At 37.2% G+C, this 23,910-nt stretch overlaps 1 protein-coding gene across 7 annotated transcripts in view; it reads left to right on the plus strand.

Moving 5' to 3' along the window:
* Positions 1–19,131, plus strand: part of LOC129255954 (uncharacterized) — a 49,439-nt gene extending 30,308 nt beyond the window's left edge. For 4 of the 7 annotated variants that reach the window (XM_064096277.1, XM_064096274.1, XM_064096275.1 and 1 more), the window contains 4 exons: positions 158–306; positions 2,876–2,990; positions 3,803–3,934; positions 4,785–6,592. In XM_064096277.1, coding sequence (XP_063952347.1) covers positions 158–306; positions 2,876–2,990; positions 3,803–3,934; positions 4,785–5,032 — 644 coding nt within the window. In that variant the 3' untranslated portion in view covers positions 5,033–6,592. Of the gene's footprint in view, positions 1–75; positions 307–2,875; positions 2,991–3,802; positions 3,935–4,784; positions 6,593–10,563; positions 10,597–17,457 lie in introns of those variants that run through there. The other 3 variants (XR_010292890.1, XR_010292889.1, XR_010292891.1) reach the window with 2 other exon arrangements.
* The last annotated feature ends 4,779 nt before the right edge of the window (positions 19,132–23,910 follow it).

Here is a 23,910-nt window from a genome sequence, read left to right on the forward strand (position 1 = left end):
TATCGGTGCTCTGGCTCCTCAAAGTCCCCTTCTCATTTTCACTCAGAACGCCATGTCTCACTCCCATATACACAGCATCACCGATCTCCCACACCTACACGATTCTTTTCATCTTCGAAGAAGAGTTGTATTGGATAATGTTCTGTGTTTGTAACAGAGGCTAGAGCAATGCAGCGGAATACACAATCCATTTACATGGGAGGATTAACGGATGGAATCAATGCGATGGTTAGTCTGAACGCACTCCGCTATAACCCTGCACCGTGTATCGATGGTGAGAGCTATACTGACAACATCTTTATTCAGGTAAATTCAGATTTTTTTCATTGATTTCAGGTGTAAATATTGATTATTTTGATATACAGTGTGTAAATCGAAGAAAATGTATAAATGCTGTCATTACAAAGTATCAGTTTGAAATAAGAAGAATATTCACAAAAATTATCAAAATGTGTGGGGGTATTTTCACAGATTTCAATATTCGGCACTTCCACATTTGAAATTTGATTCCGATACCTTTATTTTCTAGCTCGCGTACCTGTTTTGTTTCTTGCCTTTATAATCTTTAGCAATTGGTGCAAGGAAAATATGTCTGTACTAACAAAGGATCTCTTTGATTCTAACAATTTGGTTCTTCCATTTATGATTATGTGGTTTGTAACCATGGTAATAGAATCCCATAAAATTTAGCCTTTTTACATAATGAAAATGAAGTGGGGGCGTCGTGGTCTAGTGGTTAAGACTCCCGTCTTTCAATCTGAAGGACGTAGGTTCGATTCCAAGCCATGGCGTGTTTTCCTTCAGCAATAAATTAATCCACATTGTGCTGCACTCAACCCAGGTGAGGCAAATGGGTACCGGAAGGAAGTAATTCCTGAAGAAGCTGTGCGCACCAGAATCGGTAGACTAGCTTAGCCGGCGTAATATAGGAGCGCCTTGAGCACCTAGGAAGGTGGATACATGCGCTATACAAGTCCTATATTATTATTAAAACATCCTAAACTCAACCTGTAATTTACCTATACTGGCCATCATGACAAAGATCCCTGTATGTGTAAGCTTTTCATCCAAGAATTTTGGTATTCTGGACCGTTTGTTTGATTTTTTTTTAATTTTAATTTTGAAGTGAAGTGACCTTTGTTATTTTTTGTGTGGACTGCATTGCCCATTTCATTGGATTCGAAATAATGGTGTTGGTGGCTTGCCATAGTCAGGATGGATTTGAATTTGCCACATACATTGTGGAACATGGCCCAGCTAGAGGAGAAGAACTGTAAATGTAGAGAATCTCTAGTTGGTTTACATGCCTTCTTATAAATTATCATCTCTTCATATTTTCCCACTCTTAAGACATAAAATGTGAACCAGTTTTACAATTCATTCTAAGCATCGTGTAATCACTGCTAAGAAGAATTCTGCATGAATTAAGTTTTCAGTACTTTTAAAGCATCAATGGATGTTGAGCAGATGTGTCGTAGAGTTTTCATATCTGAGAAATGCACAGATGGATCTTTGAATATTAACATGTGTGTGGGGCTGAAGTAATCTGGCTTGTCATAACAAACCAGCCTTCTGACAATTCTTCTGGGGATTGTGGAGAGACTGTGTGTTTGTAATTACCAAGTATACAACATGAGTAGGCTAGATATGCACCATGCAGACATTTCTCTAATGAATATGTCATCCCACACCCATGTGGTTGTGACACTAATTGTGAGATTAATGATCGTAATCTACTCTGCATTGGCTAGAACTGACACCTTGAATCAGATAAGAGGTGTATATAGAGACGTCGTGTGCCACGAAATGTTATGATTTATGATTTCTCGCTTAATGAAGCAATCATGTTTCAGTGAGGGATATGTGATTCTGCATAATTGTGTACTTAATTTCTATGAGTTAGTTATCTGTTGACATTCTAGTTGATACCCTTTGAGGGATATATTGTACTGGCATAAATGTGTGGCATAAAGTTCTATGACAATTATCCCTTGCTACCTGATATCCTTTACCCAACCACTTACGACCCCCTTAACTCCCCTACACCTACCCTGCATACCTGTCCAACCATAAAACCATGACTACCCCACCAACCCATACCAACACCCCTTTTAATACCCCATCCCTACCCCTATCTATAAACTTATCACATTTTTAATATGTATTTGCTTGTGGGTGTTAATGAAAGGATTGGGTAGGGTTGTTCATGTATGACTTTAAGGCCGGTTTAAAATGTGGAGTCAAAAGAGGTTTTATTGAAGTTTCAACAGATTTTGAGACATTGGCCCGTATTCTGAAGTCAGGTTTGATTAAAACTCAGGTTTTAAAGTAGTGGTTTAACTATGAATAGCCAATAGTGACATAAATCTTTAACAGTAGAATTTCAAGGTATCAGCTCATTTTTCTCTCAAATCATTCTTAACTGTTTCGGAAGGATCAATTATATAGCTTTCTTCGATAATCACAAGTTATGAAAGAGCACAGTAAACATAAGAAACATACAGTGTAACAAAAATTCTGACATGTTTTGCTTTCCATACTTTTATCACAAAGTTAGACCGTGGTCCAAGTTAAACCGTACTTCAGAATACAGGCCCATTTCTTTATATGCTATAGATTCCATTTGGCACTCTATTTTGAATAATTTCTGAAGAGGCACCTCTTTATTACCCTCCCCTCCCCCCAAAATAAAAACATCCTCACTGTTCTCCTGGGTATGCTAGTGGGCATTCATTTTAAAGCACTTAAATTCTGGCTAAGCCAAGTGATGATAAAATGACCTATCCATTTCAAGCCTTAAACCTTTCTGCTAACTAAAACATTGATAGTTTTTTTTCAGAAGGTGTTATATATCTAAAATTGTTTTTGTTAATAGGCCCCCCTAGCTCGTAATCCTGAAGGCGAGGATGTGAGAGCCAACATTCCTATCCGTGTTCTGTGCAACGAGCAACCAGAACCAGAGCCTGCTATGTTCTATAATGAGGATAATGGTAATGATTGTGATGATGATGATGATTGTGGTGATGATGATGATGATGATGATGATAATGATGATAATGGTGATGGTGATGATGATGATGATGGTAATGATAATGATTGTGGTGATGATGATGATGATGATGATAATGATAATGATGATAATGGTGATGGTGAAGATGATGATGGTGGTGATGGTGATTATGATTGTAATGAAAATGATGATGATGAGGGATATTATAATGATGATGTTGATAATAATGATCATGATAATTGTAATGGTAATGGTAATGATTATGGTGATGGTGATTACAAAAGTTGTGGTGGTCAAGGTTCTTGTGAGAATGATGATGATAATATGATAATGATTATGTTTGTAATTATAATGAAAATGTTGATGAAAATGATAATAGCTGAATTTATATATCCATATTTACCAGAAGATGCAAAACGCAGCTTCCCTGGCTTTAGCTAGAGATAATGCTAATGATGATGATAATAGTAATAATGATGATTATGATAATAATAAGTGATGATAATATTAATAGTAATGATCATAATATATGTAGTAATAGTAAAGTTAATGAAGAAATAATGATAGTTTCATTAGTAATTTTGAAAAATTATCAATCACAAATGTTTGAGTGTACATAATTCATTAACGCACCGGCCTATCTTCTAGTGATTCTTGGATAAAACTGTATTTGCATTTTAATTAATTGCACATAAACAAAAGCCCCAGTCAAAAATGTTTGGGAAGTCATATTAGGATGCACACAATCTTGCATTTTATACTACATTACCATTCTTGATTTTTCCTTTGCAGTTGAGAACTGTGAATGGAGTGACTGGACAGCCTGTAACACTGAGGGCGGTGTTTGTGGTCTAGGATCTCAGCAGCGTCGTCAGATCTGCAACTCGGAGGATGTGATTGAGAATAGGCCATGCTTGAATTGCAGTATGTATGAATAAACAAAGCACTTTGGTTTAACCCCAATAATGGTATTAAAAAAAAAAAAATGAATAGATTCAGAGAAGTAACCACAAAGCAGGACCATCTTCTATGTTAGACTGCAGTATAAGAATTGAATTTACTTTGTATATTAGTAATATTTGAGCAAACATGCATTGTACATGTTGACTTTGCTGGCTTTCTCTAGTTGTGATTGGTCGGATCAATTGCAACTCTTTGTAAGACAGGGCCCCAGAAATTGACTTGCAATCGATTGCAAGTTTCTTGCAACATTCCAATAGTGTTTAAAGACGGATATCAACGACACAGACATAGAGATTCATCAGGGTCCCGTCTTACAAAGAATTATGATTGATCCAAGCAATCTCAACTGTATGGAAATCCATCCATACCATTATTTTTTCTACAGGAAATATGCACAACTTCTTATTAAACAAAGAGAATCGCACTGAGAAAAATGATGAATATATAAATGTACATTATATCTAGAAAATATTTTGAACAGATTTGCTTTATAAATGTTGATGTTGCTGGTCGTCCATAGTTGTTGTTGATCGGATCAATCGTAACTCTTTGTACTTTATTCATGTTTTGTTTATTTCATATTTTTAAGCAGGGTAGCCCAGCCATTTATAGTTAAATACCATTTTCCTTGGAACCCTATATAACATACAATGTGTATATATTAAATCAAAGTAATGAGGCATGATAATGGGGCATGGTCTGTGAACAAATGAAATTGTGATTTTTTAAATTTTCCAATATGTCTACCTATCTGCCAATTTTTACTCCTTTTTTACCGGTAACTAAATTGAATTGCAACCCTTCTCCATAGCTTGTGCCCCCGTTCGTACCGTTCTGGTTGACCCCTCCCCCAACATGGAAGGGTGCATCTCGCAGGCGGCGGTCCCCAAGTGCCCCGTGGGTTGCTCCGTGGGCAACTATCACATGGACGCCGTCTCCTTCCAATGCCAGCCGACATCTAGAGAGGAGGAGGGTGGAGACTCCGAGACTGTGGAGACCGATATCAAGATCCACGACTCCTGTATCTGCAACTACTGCACCTCCCGCCAGTACCAATGAGAAGTTTTGATGTGTCAGTCAGTATAGGGTCGCTTCCTTCCTGAATTCCAGTGTAATTTTGAGAGGTAATTGTGTTTCACAGTAATTGATATTAACCCTTATGTTTCAGTTTGACAAGTTTAACAAGAACAGGGGCCCGTAACACAAAGCTTAGCAATGATCGTAGAACATTTTTCTACGATCAATTCCATGGACTACAATGTACAATCATCGTAAAAATCAAGCGTACGATCAATCGCTAACCTTTGTGTTACGGGACCCAGGTTTATTTTTAGTTTGAATTCGTTAATAATTTACTCTGAGATTGGTTCCTAGAGGGTCATGTGGAAGAATCGTAATATACATTGTTTCCAGAAAGGTATGCAATAACATAATCTTGAAATATCATGTCATTTGCAAATGATTGTTAATATTAGATTTTAAAAATAATCAACAGAAAATGGGATTGAGGCAATCCTGCAGTTATTGTTTTGTCATTTTGATGAATGAGTAGAAACTTAATAATTGTTTCCGCTTAACATATAATATTAAATGGTGAAAGGAATACAGATATACCTATATAATATGCTATGGAAAGATATCAGTTATACATCCGGTCTTGACTCGAGTGTTACTGTGTTCAATGAAATCATATCTTTCTGCAATATTTTCAGTATTGTAGATTAAAACATGTATTCCTAGATGAGAATATTTAGATATGATATTTTCAAAAGGTTACAGAATGTTTCCTTTTCCTTGATTGCAATATATTGGTGAGAAACCTGATTTTGATTAGAGATCTTGTCTTATTTTTAGATCATGATAGCTGATGAAAGAATTGTGTGATTCCAGATACTGTTGTTAATTATTCTTCTCACACTTCGAAAAGCTTTAAAAAATTTACACATGTATTCTTTGTTAAATTGATATGAAATATTATTTGTTCTCGATCAATAAATGAATTATTTTGTTATAAAGACATTTGATCTTACATTGGGATTAAACTGAATATACTTAAAAATCTTATTTCAGAATAATACTTTGAAGTTTAAAAAAGACTTCAGTGACGTAACTGCAAATATTTTCACATGAATTAAGTATTTTATCAAATAATATATCAAACAGCGCAATTTTGTAATCTATGTCTTTGCACATTGTGCCAATAAATTCCCAATGTTGGCTTGGAGCTAACTCACATTCTATATTGCTCTACTTATCCCCCTTCTCCCTCAAAAAAAAAGAAAAAGAAAAATGAAGAATAAAAACAAGAATGAGGAGGAGAAAATGATAAGGAGAAGAAGAAAGAGGTTAATGAGGAAGAGAGTATTGCTCAATTTATGCCCCCCCCCCCAAAAAAAAAAAAAAAAAAAAAAAAAGATGTAAAAGAAAAAAATGAAGAGGAAGAAGAAAACGAAAAAATAAAATGATGAGACGAAAGAAAAACATAAGAAAAAGGAGAAAGAGAAGAAGATTAAAAGAAGAATATATTCATGATGATGATGATATTGATAATAAAAATATTAAGATGTGCTCTGTGTTGAGAAGTGGAGGAGACATAAAATAAAAAACAACTAGAAGCTGATATCAATTATAGTGAGTTTTCGCAATTGCATCAGGAACGGGTTCTACAACATAGTAAATCTATTGAAAGTGCCCGTTGAATCACAATGAACAGCTTAGAGGTCTTTGTCTCAATTTGGTGAACCAGGACAGCTGATTGTCCTAAAATTCTGAGCTAATAAGAAATTGAAAATATGTCATTTACCCAGGACGACACTGCTGTTTTGATTCACTGATTTTTTACAAAGACTGCTTTTTCATGAAGGGCTTTTGACAATAGATTCGCAATGTTCCAGAAAGCGTCTGCGTAGTGGCTGTGAAAACCCCCCATTGATGAGAAGTGCATTGAGAATGAGATTATTATCCTGTTTTAGGAGAGAAAATGAGTGAACATTTGGAAAGGGCATTGGATACCAATGGTGTCGATCTGCAGAAAGTTCTATTCAGTGGGGGATATTATGTAATAATACAAATCACCAAATGAATAGAAAGCATTAGCAAATCAACGCCCATGTTGGATACTTCAGTGGTTGCATGAGAGATAGCTTAAAACCATAGTTGATGGAAGCATATTTTCAAGAGCGAATGTTAAACAGGGCTCCAAATGAGAAAAATGCACGAGTGAGGAAGAAGGGAAAGTATTAGGCTCTGAAGTAAATTTATCCTGGTAAATGGGAGCACGGTTCAAAAGTCTCTTCCGGTTTCGACGGAACAGATCATCATACCGACTTATATCAATGTTTAATGAGGGTCCCGAGGAGGCCCATCAAATTGGGTTGGTACTTGTTCATGTCATATGTGTTTCTTCAAAATATCACGATGTTCATAAGCTGATAAGTTTTTATTATTTACACAGATTGTATAAACCAATAGTCGGAACAATCTGTCAACAGCAACAGTTGTATATTCCCGGTGTATATTTACGGCGGAGGTAGTGTGTTATTGCTGAAATTTTGCCAAATCACCCCTGAAAGACCAGAAATTCTTAATCCTGAAAAAGGCATATATACCCCCTTCGGAATTAGAAATAATTTAAACAAGTTTTTTGATGTTTCCGACAAATTTACTGATATCTCCTGGATTGTTGATCAAATTTTCTTGTCTCGCGCTATCACTGAATTGGGGGGAAACCTTCCCGGTGTTTCCCGCAAAGCATCCTATATGACAACTCAACTCAGAGGACTTTTAATCCCAACTTCATCCTTCTTTCAACTAAATTGAATAAATGGGAATCCCCTTGGGAATAGGGCATTGTGATTGGTTGATGATTGAGCCAATCATATGACAACTCTTCATAATTCATAGTTGACGTCACAACTTCGGGTAAGCATCCGTTCGGCGTTTGGCTTCTCAGTTATTTCAGTCGGTGGTTTTTAATCGAGTAGTTCTTGTAGGGGGAGCGTTTCACGAAGAGTTTTGTCGCGGACTATCCCCGATAGATGCTATAGGCTACCGCAAATCCTTGCCTCTGATTGGTTGAGAGCTAATTTGTTTGTAAAACTCTTCACCAACTCTTCATGAAGCGCGCCCTGGTTTGTTAAATACGGGGAAGATCGATCTACAGCCTTAATTTTCAGCAGAAGATGAGATGAAATATAATTGAACTTGAAGTTGAAAGGTTACTCATGTAAACGTGATCTGCAACTCCCTTTTCTGTTATGATAGGCTTCTTTGGCAATGGTATACCGATTTGAAAAGAAAATGGCGAGAGATGTCGTTCAATAGTTGAAAGAAATATGAAAGGTAGACGAAGAGATAGATGAATACTCATTCCCTATACCTCATCAATTGTGTTTGAAACCAGAGCAGGTATTTTGAGATTTTTTTAAAAACCCGATAGCATTGCGACATATAAACTTTAAAGGACAAGTCCACCCCAACAAAAAGTCGATTTTAATAAAAAGAGAAAAATCCAACAAGCATAACACTGTTAATTTCATCAAAATCTGATGTAAAATAAGAAAGTTTATGACATTTTAAAGTTTCGCTTAATTTCACAAAACGGTTATATGCACATGCTGGTCGGTATGCAAATGAGGAACTGAATTGTGCATATCACTGTTTTGTGAAAAATAAGCGAACCTTTAAAATGTCATAAATTTCTTATTTAAAATTTTGATGAAATTTTCAGCGTTATGTTAGTTTGATTTAATAATATTTGTTTCTTTAGAAGGGGAAAACACGTTTTGAAGCTCGGTCTTCCTCTTTTCAGTTATCATTTTTGACGGAAAATCGACTAATCCAATTTCAGAAAAAAAGCTCTGTAATCGTAGAATTAAAAAAAGGATAAAACGAATTAAACATGAAAAGCGAATTACATTTTCTTTGATCAATCGAGCGATGTTAGGAATTCTTTTCTTATCAGGTCGATATCTCCACTTTTGTTTTAACCATTTGTTCTGAACCCGTCCCATCCAACTCCAACTCGTAAATCAATGAAATCATTTCTCGTTATAACTTTTTCGAAAATATGAAATGAAGTGAAGCAATCGCTACAATTCGGAAACATTTAATGTTAATTTGGAATAAATCCCAAAGAGATAATAATGTGGTATCGGATGTCTAACGTTTGTCGATTTCGAACACCTTTTTTCCTCTAAAGCTCGGTTTACTGCCTTTGGCGGTGTCACAAATACTACCCTTGGGAAGTAATAGAGCAATGTTTATCGAAATTGATAGTAAGCAGTGTGATCTCTAGTCACTTGTGCGCATGCTCGAGAAGGGGGCTAGTTCCGAGGCCAAGGGCGAAGGGGAATATTTTTAGCTGTATTGATGCCCAAGTGACTGGGTAACTACGTAATTCCTGCGCTCGAAAGGAGGGGGAAAGAAAATGGCTGCGGTTTGTTTCCACTGTTCTAAAGTTTCAATTTTTTTCACTCGAGTTGGTTGCCTTCATGGTTTACAAAGTATGAAGAAGTTAATAATGCAAGAAACGTCGAATAGTTGAAATCTAGTATCTGAAAGCTACTATTGCATGCGGCGAATTTGTTATGATTATAAAGTCGATTGCTTTCACGATGGGTCTTACATCGCAATATTACTCTACTGATTTATCATAGTTCTGTTAACTAAGACTTAATTATTTGTTTCGCTTGGTATAAGATGTATAAGTATTGCATCTTTAAAGTGGAAAACTTTGTTTTTAAGTTTGTTAAATGGCCTATATGCTATAATACATTTTATATAACTTACTTAAAGCACTTCTAGATACAAAGATAATTTATGTAAGCGTTTAAATATAACATTCGAAGTGTCCCGAAATGCGTATTTTGTTAATGAGTCTGGAACTTAATGATATGAATTTTGCGAATTGATCTTGTTGGCATTTTTGGGGCGTACGTACAGTTGTCGTAAAAGCGGGTATATTAAATAAAATTCAGATGAAATTATTCCCGGCAATTCATGAAACGTGTTTTTTCGACCCCTTTACGGCATTCCACCTATTTCACGTACACAGACATGACAGAACGAAATGAAAATGAAAGAGGTTTTAAGAAAAAATTCTCGCCGGTGAGAACGTGAGGTGCGGAGAAAGAAAGCCGGCTGAGAGCCGGGGGAGTCATTCAAGCCGGGATGGCCGAAACGTGAAGGATATGCGAGGAGAGTTGTGACAGATCATATTTGTTTTGGTTTCCCAAACATCACCCCTTGTCATCATCAAGCCCGGGGAGTGACTACCCTCGGAATACGAAAGGGGGTATGATCATGGAATGATTGTCGAAAATATCAAGACAGACAGCCGCAGGCATACACGTAGCCATGGTAACGCGCGTACAGTCCAATGAATCGGGAAGACGCCGAAATATCAAACTAGTCTTTTTGGAAATATCGACCATACATAACGCCAGCTTGTGAAATATTTACACTTTATCTACAAGTCAAAATGATATTTTTATTCATTTAATTAAAGTATATACTTTCAATTGGTTGATTTTTATGACTGATGTATGATGTTTGAATTTGTTATTCTTTTATTTTTTATCTTTACACAGAGTACATTTGGGAGACATTGGTTGAAGGAAATGGTACGTATTATTTTTGCTTATTATGCACAAAATTATAAGAATGTTGGGTGGCGAAATATTTTTCTTTGTGTGTCTGAACTCTACAAAAAAATTGAAAAATATTTTACCACTATCATATTAACCATCCGATCATCGTTATTACATGTCCAGGGTTCCACCTATCATTATCACCAACACAGACTTATTATTATTATTTTTTTTTTTTGGGGGGGGGGGGCTGTGATTACGAGACTTGATATCATCGACATCATAAACATTAACATGATGATGTTGAGTGTTCATGCTCATTATCACGGTATCATAATTTTCATCACTGTCGCCCTTTTTCCAATTATTAGCATAATTTTGATTATTATCATAATTATCACCATCATCATAAATCACTGTCGTCGTCATTATTGTAGCCCCAGAATTTATCCGTTCATAATGAATTTCGCGACTATTGGTCGACAATTTGACGACGTCATGGGCTTTTAGGTGGCTATTATCTTCATATGGGTCACCGGATAAAATTCTATACCACCGTGGCCCAAATCAATTAATGAAAAGTCGCGAAATTCACGTCATATTGTCATCTTAACGGCCAAATCGTCGAAATAGTGATCAATGATCGCGAAGCGAACGGCGAGGTCATTGAAGGCTGGTATATCCAGCGATATTGAGACCACTATATCACCACTATTCATATCACCATTATCATCATCACAACCACCCCCCCCCCCCCTCCTCCTCATCATCATCAATATGAGAGGCCGCGGAACCGGGAGAGGGGGAGTTTTAGCATGCTCAGTCACTTTTTTTTCAGTAACCTTGTACAAAACGTTAAAATGATCATCAAATTACGATTTATGTTCAGCCCCCTTTCTACAGTCCCTGATTATCATAGACTTCATAGTCATCATCATCATCGCCATCATTATTCTCATAATCACCATCCGATCATTGTCGTTCGTTCACACATTTATCAACATCTTTATCAAAATTATCATCCTCATCTATTGTCTTCCTTCATCATTATCATTATTATGACAATCCTCATAATTAGCAATCTTCATTAAAGGCATGGTCCGGGCTGAAAATATTTATATCTAAATAAATATAGTAAAATTCACAGAGCAAAATGTTGAAAATTTCATCAAAATCGGATAACAAATAACGAAGTTATTGAATTCTAAATTTTATCAGTATTTTGTGAAAACAGTTATATGCACATCGTCATGAATATTCATTAGGTGGGCTGATGATGTCACATCTCCACTTTCCTTTTTCTAATGTTATTACATGAAATCATAAATGTTTCATTTTTGCATACATGATGATGAAATAGGTTGCGGCAATAAATAACGAATGCACTTAATCAGTTGTCAATCCAATTGTGTTAGTTCTTGGTAGAAAATTTTTGAATAAACCTAATTTCCTATAATAAAATACAAAAGAACAAGCGGGGATATGACATCAACAGCTTACCTATTAAATATTCATAAAGACATTCCTAAAACTGTTTCACCGAAATAATGCAAATCTTTAAAATTCAATAACTTTATTTGTTATCTGAATTTGATCAAATTTTCAGCATTTTGCTTTGTGAATTTTACTATATTTATTGAGATATAAATACTTCCATCCTGGACCATCCCTTTAATCACCACTAGTATTCTATGTATTATCATTGCCATTAATACCATCTGCATCATTTCCATTATCGTCATTATCACCACCACAACCATCATCATCATCATCATAATACAGCCAACATCACCATCAACATAATGAATAGCACCACCACCACCTCTTTCACCACAAGCAACATCATCATCATACAGCCGATATCACCATCATCACCATAATGAGTAGGATCACCAACACCACCTCTTTCACCACAAGCACCATCATCATCATCAACATCATCATCATAATCATCATGATCATTGTTATCATCATCAATACAAGCGAAGCATCGTGGTCATCATCATACAGCCGACATCACCATCATCAACATCATCCATCAGCATCGCCATCACCACCTTCATCGCCACAAGCACCATCATCATCCTCATCATCATGTAGCCAACATGATCATCAGCACCCCAACCATGCGAAAGCTACATCACTATTATCATCATCACTCCAGCTCACGTCTTTTGTCCCTTCTTTCATCTTAGTAATTTCCACAGTTTTCTCAAAAGATATCTATGAAAAGATTGAAATGGACAAATGATGTATATTTGGAATAGATTTAATCGCTCATTTAAATATATGCGCATTTATTTATACAGAAACACTGTATAGATGATCATGAAACAATAAGCTCTATATGGCACACAAACCAATTAATAATACGTTTGTACAATTTCATTTGTTTGGTGACATATATTCAATTATCGTAACCATGGTAATAGCCATAGTAACTCCCCAGGAATACAAATACAATTATGAATTAAATTTATGGCGGTTTTCTTTGTTGTTGTTGATCCTTGTCTGTTGTTCGTTACTTAAAAAAAATCTGTATGTAGGCTTAAAAGTAAAATCAATTCGAATATTAAAATCTTAATTGGATGGGAATTATCAAAGAATACAATTTAATGAATTATTTCCTTTTTTCGGGGGTGGGGGCTGATCCTTGTGTTTTTGTAAATCATTCCGAAGAACCAATCTGTTGACTAAAAAAAGTAAGATCCATGTACAAATTCGAAATTTAGTCAGTTGAGAATTATGAAAGCATACATTACAATTTGGATAAAATCTAGCAGAGTAACTGTTGATTTATAAAGACATCAACACAAACACTTTGGTCTGTCACGAAACAATAAGCTATAGCAAAGTGTTACTGGCCGTCTGTTCATACTTTAACACAAAAAAAGAACCAATGACTGACATTTTCGGAGTTAAATACTGAAATACTTACAGTGTATGTGTACTCTTTAATTCACCCGATACAGATGGGCATGACAAACCAGGACAAAACATGTTTAAACTTCACAGATTTCTACTGTGCACAAAAAAAAGAAAATTCATTTTTTTATTTAATAATAAAAAAGAAAAGATAAACGCATCAGTTGATAAGATTAGCCCGTTTGAAAAATTTCACCTTTTAAAACTTTGACAAGATAATGAGAGATGACAACGGAACATGATATTTACATTAGTTGAAAAGGGGTAGTGAAATAAATAGTTTCATACAAAATTAAGTTACAGTCCAATATAAAGAGCGATGGTAAATCCACCTTAGGTCTACAGAAATACAACTTATTTCTAACGAAGAGAAAGAAAAATTGGCAAAACCCGTTGAGTATTTGTTCAAGCTGTTGCTTCAGTAGTATTTTTGTTATAATAAATTCTATAGTTGGAGAGGTGGTTGAATTTTTTTCTTCTGTATGAATGCAGTTCTGATTATTTATATCATTATTATTGTTGTTGTCCCTGTAGCTAATACTTCAGGTTTTCTCTTATTTTATCTACCTTATTTATATGGGTATTGCGAGTGTGAATGTTATTAAGTACATGTATTTTGTTTGGGTTTTTTTCTGTTATTTTTTTTGTCCTTTCGTGTCCATATACATATTTTCAAAATAATTGGTAGCGCCGATTCCTCCGTTGTTATAATGCCTATTTCTCTCTGCTATTCACTGTTCTTTTATACCCGATGTGATTCTGAGGTAACGATTTACACGTAATAACAAAAACAAAAAATGTTATTAAACAAGAGATAGTCTACCATATCTTTGAAGGTGGACACCATTCTGATTAGCTAGGTGGGTATGGGTATATTTCTAAGTACATCATTTGTATTTTAAGTACGACGTAATTCGCACGGATAATACGAACAGTTTCTGGGAACATTTTGATATAAATAATACTGATACATTAAAAAAAATCATAAGAAACATTGTGAGAACACCTTATTTTGAATGAGAAATACTCTGGGTATGATTTAAGAAATGTAAATGATATTATAATCGGAACTGTGAAAACCAAATGCAATTATAGTTTACAAAACGAGGTGTGCAAAATAATACTCAATAAATGTCAAACATCTATGAAAAAACAGCCATATAATACATATTACTGTGCAAAAGTGATAATTTTTTACCGAGTCATACCAAAATGACAACATGGCGGCAGCGAACGAAATAGGTATAGACATGTCATGTACAGTTGGTGTATGGCGCATTTTTTCTGATAAATAACAGGATCTTGTGTATATCATAATATCATTCATTTCGTATCTGCAAAGCACATGCTAACCATTCAAAAGTTGTAAATTGTTTAGATATAAATTATGATCATTTACAAACATGCAAAAAAAAATCACCTTTGTGATTCGGTTTCCTGTAGTCAGTATAACATTATGCTTTGCGTCATTTTAACGAATGTTTGCCACACCCCTTTCACCCAAGATCCTGTTAGAAATTTTGGAATTAGTCAACTCTAAAATGTTAGCAGCTAAACTTCTTCAAAATTCACATGATGTCAGCGAGATTCATGGCGAAGCAAACTCAGAAACGAATATCGCCATCTAGCGACAAATTTCCATCACCCATTCCAAAGAACTGCGCTGCTCGTTCTGAACTAACCGCTCATGAAATTAGTATTTCTCTTAAAACAAAAAGGCAGTGATGGCTGGCTTATAACAGATGACGATATCAATTTAAATTTGTATCTAAAAGATTCGTACATCAAGAACAAAAAAAACCGTGGCAGGGAAGGCTGTATAAAAAAATAATAATGTAAAATTTCTTGGTATCTTCTTTCGCGGCAACGAACTTAACATTGTCTCTCATTCAGTTCATAGCTAGGTAATTTGGCAAGTAAGAAAGGGAGCTGAATAAACGAGGAGAACATGATTCCACACGATGAATACTTGTTTAAAAAATTACTTACACTCTACTTCTACAAATAGGCTTTATACACATTTGTACAGATATCTACATGCAATAAGATAAGAGTGTCTTTGGCTGCTGTCTCTAAACAATGGATGTATCAGCGACCGTTTCACTTTTCATGTACCATAATGTTCCATTTTCCTCCCGTCATCTGGTCGACTTTCGCGAAATGAAAGTTGTTATGATGTGACGGTATATGTATCCGTCTCAGAGTCCAGCTCGCATTAAGTTCTATAAGTGAGAGTCCGGAATGGATTTTGGTCCTTTACGCCAGAGCGCCCACCATGTTGGTCGCCGGTGACGATAACGATAAACTGCATGGTACGCCCGGTACGTGGTGCGTCGTCGTGCCCGGGTAGAGCGAGTTACAGATGCCCGATGTCGGGTATGCTACAGATTGGGCGTGCGAGGCGTAGGCCGACGCCGTCGTCATACCATAGTCCATGGCTGTTGATGAGTGGTGGTGGGGGTAGTGTGCGGCGCCGAATGCCTGATCGCTGAAGGTAGCAAACCGATGCATGTCTTCGGGGGACAGGGCACGGAGTCCATCAACTCCCAGCTTGCCTTTGTTCTTCTTCGACTTGGATGATAACTTCCGGTTCCGTGTTTGAATGCCTTCCTTCTTCATGGTGAGAGGGCGATTGACCTGGGGTCAAGAAAAGAAGAGAGAAAAAAGAAACGTTATTATTATGGCAGAAGTAACTACAAATAACTATTTCCAAGAAAACATTTGGGCCTACTTGATTACAATTTGCTTTTGTTTCAAACTTAAAGAAGAAGAAGAAACAATGGCAAGACATATACTGACGATTATGTTGATTTTAAAGCCACCATTATCCAACTTTCAGGGCATACACAAACACACATACACGGAGGTGTGTGTGGGTGGTGGGTGCGCGTACGCGCGCATGTGTGTGCTCCTGTCTAAAATCAAACTCATCCAAACTCTCTCATTGTTTCTTTTTCTTGTACGCCTCGGAATAGAATATTTCTAAATAGATGACGTCATATAAATGCCTATTTTTTTAGTATCATTATTAAACAAAATAGAAAAAAGGGACAATTCTTCTTTTCTTTTTATTTTTAGTCGCGGTATGGACATTCAAGAGGTCGGTATCATGTTCAAGAACATCCAAATCCTCGGTGACAAAGAAAACTTTAATCGAATCATCACCCGTGTTTGAAATCACTTTGCTCCAAGAAAAAGGCGCTCTGGTAGAAACTTTCAGACCAAATATGGTCAACCACTTGGAACTCTTCAGATCGCAAGGTGGTCGTTGAAATCCAAACGAGACGAGAAAACAGGGAGACAGAGGGGGAGAGGGGTGGGGCTGGGGTTGGATGGCGGGGTTGAGAGAGTGTTGTTTTGCCTCCTGGTATATCAATAACCAGCAAATCATATCATAAATCAAACATTGGCTCGTGAGTGGTTGAAGCAGCCGGTGTTTGGGGAGCAAAACGCGATAACAGGTCACGGCTCACGCGACCAGGGAACTAAAATCAATGCCTTGGTGACATCCATCAAAATGTGAAGATGGTGTTGCCAAGTGTGGCATAAAGATATCACAATGAACTCTAGTTCTGGTGGTGGCGATATTTACAGAGATTCCTCTTTCAATGTAGTACATTGTCCTACAAAATACACAAGGCCGTCATCGATTTAGGGTCGCACAAAAATGAGGGAATGGGAAATCTAGAGGAACAGTTTCAAATAAAGCTTTCATAATCAAGCTAGTACACAAGAGATCGGCTGTTGCAATGTTGGGAAAGCAAGAAAAGCAGAGAGACACGATAATGATGATTCGTGTAATAACCACCATGGTCAATTACTCGAGTACTTGCTCGACAAACTGAGTGGTATCCCCCCATAGGCCCCCGAAAAACAAAACACTCGAAGACTCGATTAAGACTTTTTTCAGCATCGTCATTAACGCATTCTTTTCAGATTAAGGATTACTTTCACTTTTATGAATTTCAGAATCGAATGCCATCAGAAAAGAAGACATGTGAAATCAACTTGAGGCACGCGTCCGAGTACCTCGTACATCAATGGCGTAAAAGCCAAACCGCTCTGATAATCTCCCTGGTTGGACCATACCGGAGGCATATGTAGATACTACCAGACACGGGAGGGGCAAGGAAGATGCGGAAAAGAGGTAAGAGCATATTATAAACTCATCTTTGGATGTGTTGAAGATAGTGTCACTTAACCGTATACAGGGGAGATGTTGTATATATTTTTGATTTATTGAACCTTCTTATTTAACAACCCTCGATTCCATAAAGAAAGTACTGAGCAGGTTCTTTAGAATTCCAAAGACATGCAAGAATAAAACCTGCCAGAGCTGTAAAATTTGGGACTATCACCCCCCCCCCCCCCCGGTCACCCCCTGACGAAATGTATATTGCATTGGCGAGTTAGTTAAGCTTGTTGGGCAAATCTCTATTAACGTTCGTCAGTTTACTTTGGTTTTAAAACAAATGTATAAACCGGCGCGAAACGAGCCCCCTCCCACCCTACCAAAAAATGGAATGTGTATGAAATATGAAGACTTGAGCCACGTGTAGGTCGCGCGTGTTGCCTGACCCCTGTGACACGAGCTAAAACCGCAGTTAAAACACTGCTCTACCATTTCCGCCTAATAAGGTTATACCTTTCTCTTTCTCACTCTCTCCCTTTCTCTCTCTTCGACTTCGTTACAATTTCGTCGATCAAGGCATAGAATTGGTGTCGTATTTCACCCGGGCAAAGCCGTCTCCTAATGCGTGATTTCCGTGTGTTGGTGAAAATGTTACAATTTACACAAAGTCTTTCCACATTCAGTGTGGAAAGAAGGTGAAATAGCTCATTTTTATGAGCAGTTGAGCGCTGGAGAGGCAATGTGACAACGATATAACTTTCACCGCAACCATTGTACTAGATAAGAAATGAATATTATTGCATACGAATAAAGATGAAAAAGGTGGGAGTAAACGCACGTAATATAGAAAGGGGCAAACCTAAGTAGAGCACCAAGAAAACTAGGCCTACAATGTATGATTTGTTAGTTTTTGATGAACTTCAGGTTAATCAACTAACTCCCGTTAATATACCGCCATCTAGAAACAAGTTGATTCAATGCCCCCCCCCTCCGTTATCGTCCACACCCTCATATTTTTATGGGTCTTGAACAAGGAGCTGATTGGTTGGACACCACAATATCGAAACCCAGAACATCATACTTCGCCCCATCACTCTACCACTACCAACCATCATCCTTGAAATGACCGTCTTTTTCGTCACCCCTCCATGAGTCCCTCAAACTTTAATAGGCCTTTATCCCTTATCAATGTTTCATCTGCTTTAAGCGAGATAACTGATTGATCGTGAATAAGAACATGACAAGAAGAGCATCGCCCAGGGTAGGGACAGTCCCAGATAAAGCAACATGCCGAGGTTACACGCACCAGGTACGATTTCCAAATTTCTAATTTTAGTTCATTTATGTAAACGTGCCACGTCGGGGCTCTTTCTCTTACACTTCGTCCTGGACCAAAATGAGAACGTTCTGAGATCTGTATCGTATTGAAGAATGGGGTCCAAACTTAAATCAGATCCTGTGACGATTTTTCACCCAATTGGTCTCTCTATAGTTTGCTAATAACAAGCTGCAAAAACAAATGAAAAGAAAAAGCGGAGAGAAAATAGAAGAAAACAAAAAAAAGTGGAATCCCCGCGAGACCCGGGCTCGTTCGGTTTGCCTTATCCCACTTCAGGAACTCGGTTGTTCAGAACGGAAGTTGATAAGTTGGGTTGAGGATGCTTGATGTGGAGAGATAAGCCATCGATAGGAAAACCCCTCGGTCGCGCTGCGCCACTGGGGGCAGCACAACGCGTGGGTGCTGACGTCATCGCAACATCGACTAGGGATTGGACAAGGGTGACGGTCGAGCAACAGGTGAAATCAAACAGTGGCTTTATTCCTGGTCGCTTTGTGACTTGTTTCTCCCGCAATATATGCAACAATTATTAAAAAGATAATCCTCTGATACTGCTAACATGTCCTTATTCAGAGACTATAACATTGAGAAATCAAACCAATGAATCTGAACTGAATAACAAGCACTGGTTTCTGCAGAAGTATGTGGAAATGCTATCGCCGACTTTGTAGGAGACTAGGACAAATTACGGCAGTTCCAAGAAAGAACAAGAAAACTTACAAAGGCATACATGAACTTCACTCGTCTGAGATATATTGAGACCACATGTACATCCGCTGGTTACACACTATGGTACGAACTCACATAAGATCAGGGGAGCGCAAATAAAGCACAGGGGAAATGCATATATTGGAGTGTAATAGCTTGAAAGATAAGTATCCTCTCATAGAGATTTTAATCTTTGGTCAAATACTTCCTTTCAGGAGTTTAATTGGCTATTGGGAAATCCTTCTCTCCCCCAAAAAAGTTCGAAAATAAGCTACACGGTCCTGTGAATTACTTCATTCCCACCAATCAATTAATTACCATTCAGGTCCCTGCGATGAGGTATCAAGTAATGGAAAGGATCTTAAAACAACCATCGGGTGACGAGACGAATATATACAGGCCTCGATTTTTTTTTAGGGCGCCATGCATCTTCATTTTTTTCTACACCTTTTTACATTGCACCAAATACACGTAGATCTACCATCTTCGGTTCAACTAACTGCCATAGTTACTGAATATAGTTAACCTCAAAGTTCCTGTACATAATTTCCTGTGTAATTTATCCCAGGGTAGATTTATCCGTAGTCTTAACTATCTCTGTACGAATAGGCCAACAGAAGATGACCAAAGTGTAACACTATTCATGATAACAAGACACCGATTACAACATGGAAACATTTACCTCATTATTTTATGTAAATGCAAACCGTAGAAAGAACTTTTAAATCTAAGCTAAACATACAGATAGCAAAAGAAAACGAAAAGTTAAAGAGCTTAGTAACTTTTGTTTCAATTTCATAGCATACATAGATGCTAATTGAATATTTCAAAAGTGGAATACAGCCAAATGTGAACCAATTGTCTTAAAATGTGTGCAAATGAAAGAAAAAAGGCCATACAAAAATATATCTACATCGTACGACGATGGGAAAAAAAAATTAACCATTGACCTACTGCAGTAGGTCCATGTTTTAATATACTTACTTATTGTCGTTTTCGCTTTGTAATCCTTTGTAGTTGCAGTTGCAAAACAAAGTAAAGTTAAACAAAAATTTAACCGTATTAAACAGACAAAAATGTCATGTAAAATGTGAACCAGATCAGCTGTTGTTATGTAAAAACAACTTTTTGATATAACGTCAGCTAACGAATTTCTGTGATTTATTTTTGTTGTCTAGTGCATTGTTAATAATATCTGTAAAATATTCTCATCATGCAAACAGCTCAGAAGAGTTTGGGATTACCACATATCGGTGCTGCCGAACACAGATATTCATTTTATACAAAGAACATCGACTTTGATATGAGGGTCCAGGATTTTCTTTTGATCTGGACGATTTCTTATCTTAAGAACATTTGAGGATACTCCAAGAAGTTATTATGCGTATGCTTATTATAATGTTCGTTATGTCGTTTAATGTTAACCTAGGGTTGTGCTGTGCGCCAGGCACGCGTCTCGATCCGCTCTCGCTAATCCAAGTGCTAATAGATTCATCAGGATTTCTTTTCTACAACTCGCAGACAAATAAACAAAACGGGACTTTTTAGCACGAGGGGTCCCGGTTTTGTTTCTGTCATCGTGGCTGGGAGCTAGTCGGTTAATTGAGTTGATTAGTGATGGCGCCATGCCGGGTACAAGCCTATGAGAGACGCCAAGAGACTGCTGCTGGAGCTGCGCGGTGTACGAACGAATTGGTTTTCCAAGTCCTGAAGGTGGAAGTCATGGCCAAGATCGAGGAACAATGCCAAGACCGAACCGCGACCAACAAGAAGGAAGAGCTCAGATCGAAGGACCGCCCACCAATAAGACGAATACGTGATATGAAAAGAAATTGCAGATGAACCCCTTTTAATTCAGAAAAGCAACCCAGTTGTCTTCGTACAGAACTGCTACAGAACACCCTAATCCTTGTAATGATGTAACAAGGGGGGTGTAAAATATCTTCATTAAAAAGAAATCTGTAACAATTTTTGATCTGATTCTGGTTAACGCACCTAACATGTAGTCAGCAAATTCTGTACACACATACAAATTCATACCAACAGTAAACAAAGTGTATTTTTAATTATTACTACGAGGCAGGCAATTCATAGTGACCAAGTCCATCACAACACCAAGTTTATTTTCAGATTACACTTGGTAACTGGGTGTTGAAATTGGCCTTCAACTTTGTATTTCTCCATCAAAGTCTAACTTTTTACGAAGTTCAACATCATTAACTTTTCATCAAATGCCAATGTGCTCTTGCGAGTCCGGTGACCATGTCAGCCCATGTAGGGAATTGTTAGTCCAAGTGACGACCATCCTTTTCACAGATGGTCTGGAAAACTAAGTCACTTTGACCGTGACCCCTCCAACCCCTCCACTCCATCATCAAAAGGAACTGACTCTCTTGATCAGTCAAATAAATCTATATCAATTGAAAGTATATTAAGGAACCTAAATTATTACCAAACACAAATCTGGAAAATAAGAGATTCCGTTTTTTCTTCTTCAATGAATGCACTCTCGTGGCATGATATGTGGCAAGTTGGTAATACTTTTGTTGTATTGTTTGCCTCGTTAATTCGTTTCTTGTTTCCCTTAATTAGATATACACTTGATCCAGTTCAATTCAAATCGTCGTTGATGAATTGAATTTTAAGTTAGTATCCATTTCAATACTAAAGGCGTTGCTCTTTCTGTCTGGCGTTTGTCCAAATTTTATGGCCTGTGACGAAATTGCTATTCCTAATAAGGAAACAAACTCCATCTCTGTAATAACTTTTTAATGAGCTTTTCTCAATAAAAGAATTTGTTCGATTCGGGGGGGGGGGGGATGAACACACGGTACATGCGGAATTTTCCTGTCGAAATGGTTTGAAATCAAACTAATACGACACTACGCACCAAGCGGTTAACTAGTATTCTAACAAAGTCACTATTTTTGTCTAAAATTGGGATTTCATTTCCTTGAATCCCATGCCAAGTTGCCAATAAGGTTGAAATTTATGTTTCTCTTCTCATCTAGTGATTGAAACAAAACCTTTTCACCTCCTCTCAAAAATAAAGAAATTCGATGGGTTCTGCATGTAGCCCCTGAACCATTTCTTCCAGGGTTAGGGTATCTTATCATATTGCAATATTTGTGAAATACCTGTGTTGATCTCGATGCTTGCAAGTTGCAACGATGTTTTCACTTTATGCCTCGTGGCATATTTTGGAAAAGTACAAATTAAGCCATCTCAATTAAACGAAAGTTAGCGGGATTTTGCTTTCAATGTGGATATTTTCCGTGGCACGATGTGACAAACATTTGAAATGCAAAACTAGGGGATTTTTGAGGTACAGTCATTGTGATTTATCATGGAATGCTATTTATAAACTTCTGTGACATTTAGGCAAAAAATGGTGGCAGTACCGGCGATTTACGCAGATGACTCGTCGTGAATTAAAAGTGTAAATAATGTTTTTCTCTGTCTGTGTGACACATCGATGGGTGACTTTGACTTGGTAAGACTATCAAATCCATACTCGGAGTCCAGGCATCATTCCAAACTCCATAATATGAAGAGGGAGGTGACCTTGGTGGGATGTAGGCAACAAGTCCTTTGCCATAGAACTCGTAGAATTCACTTGTACATTCAGCCTGATGGGTTTTTGCGTGTAAGTACACTCAGCATAATTATCTCGGAAAGTAATCCTCCGTTTTTCTTTACGAAATATATCTGGAAGCTCTCTGTTGGGGAACATCAACTCTAAGAATCCGGGGATTACATGTTGACACAAACAAGTTGTCAGTTGATATGTTCTGGAGGAAAATTCAAGATTGGCCCCTGGTATTCTTCATTTGAAACCAACGTTGCCTTCAAAGCCTGAAGGGCATTGGTGATCAGATCCCTTAAGACAAACAGACAAGATCGAAGAGCCGACAGCATTTGTGAGCAGGGAACATCGTTTTTCTCTGTTACACTAGATTTTATTTCTACGATAGAGTAATTCCCCGAAGGATGGCAGAGGAAACACATGTGATCTCTTTACAAAACAATCCTCAATGAAATTTATCAGAGAGGACTCCGCAAGAGTCATCCTCGCGATGAGATCTGATAATGTCAGGGCAATTTCTGGGTAGCCGGTGAGAATGGAATTATGAATGAAAAGGGGGAACTTGTGGAAGTTGGATGATCATGAAGACACGTACGATGAAAAAAGAAACGAGAGATAGAGAAAGTTTGACAGAGAGGGCGAGAAATGGAAACGACT

The sequence above is a fragment of the Lytechinus pictus genome, chromosome 3 (genome assembly GCF_037042905.1).
Source record: "Lytechinus pictus isolate F3 Inbred chromosome 3, Lp3.0, whole genome shotgun sequence".
Taxonomy (NCBI): domain Eukaryota; kingdom Metazoa; phylum Echinodermata; class Echinoidea; order Temnopleuroida; family Toxopneustidae; genus Lytechinus; species Lytechinus pictus.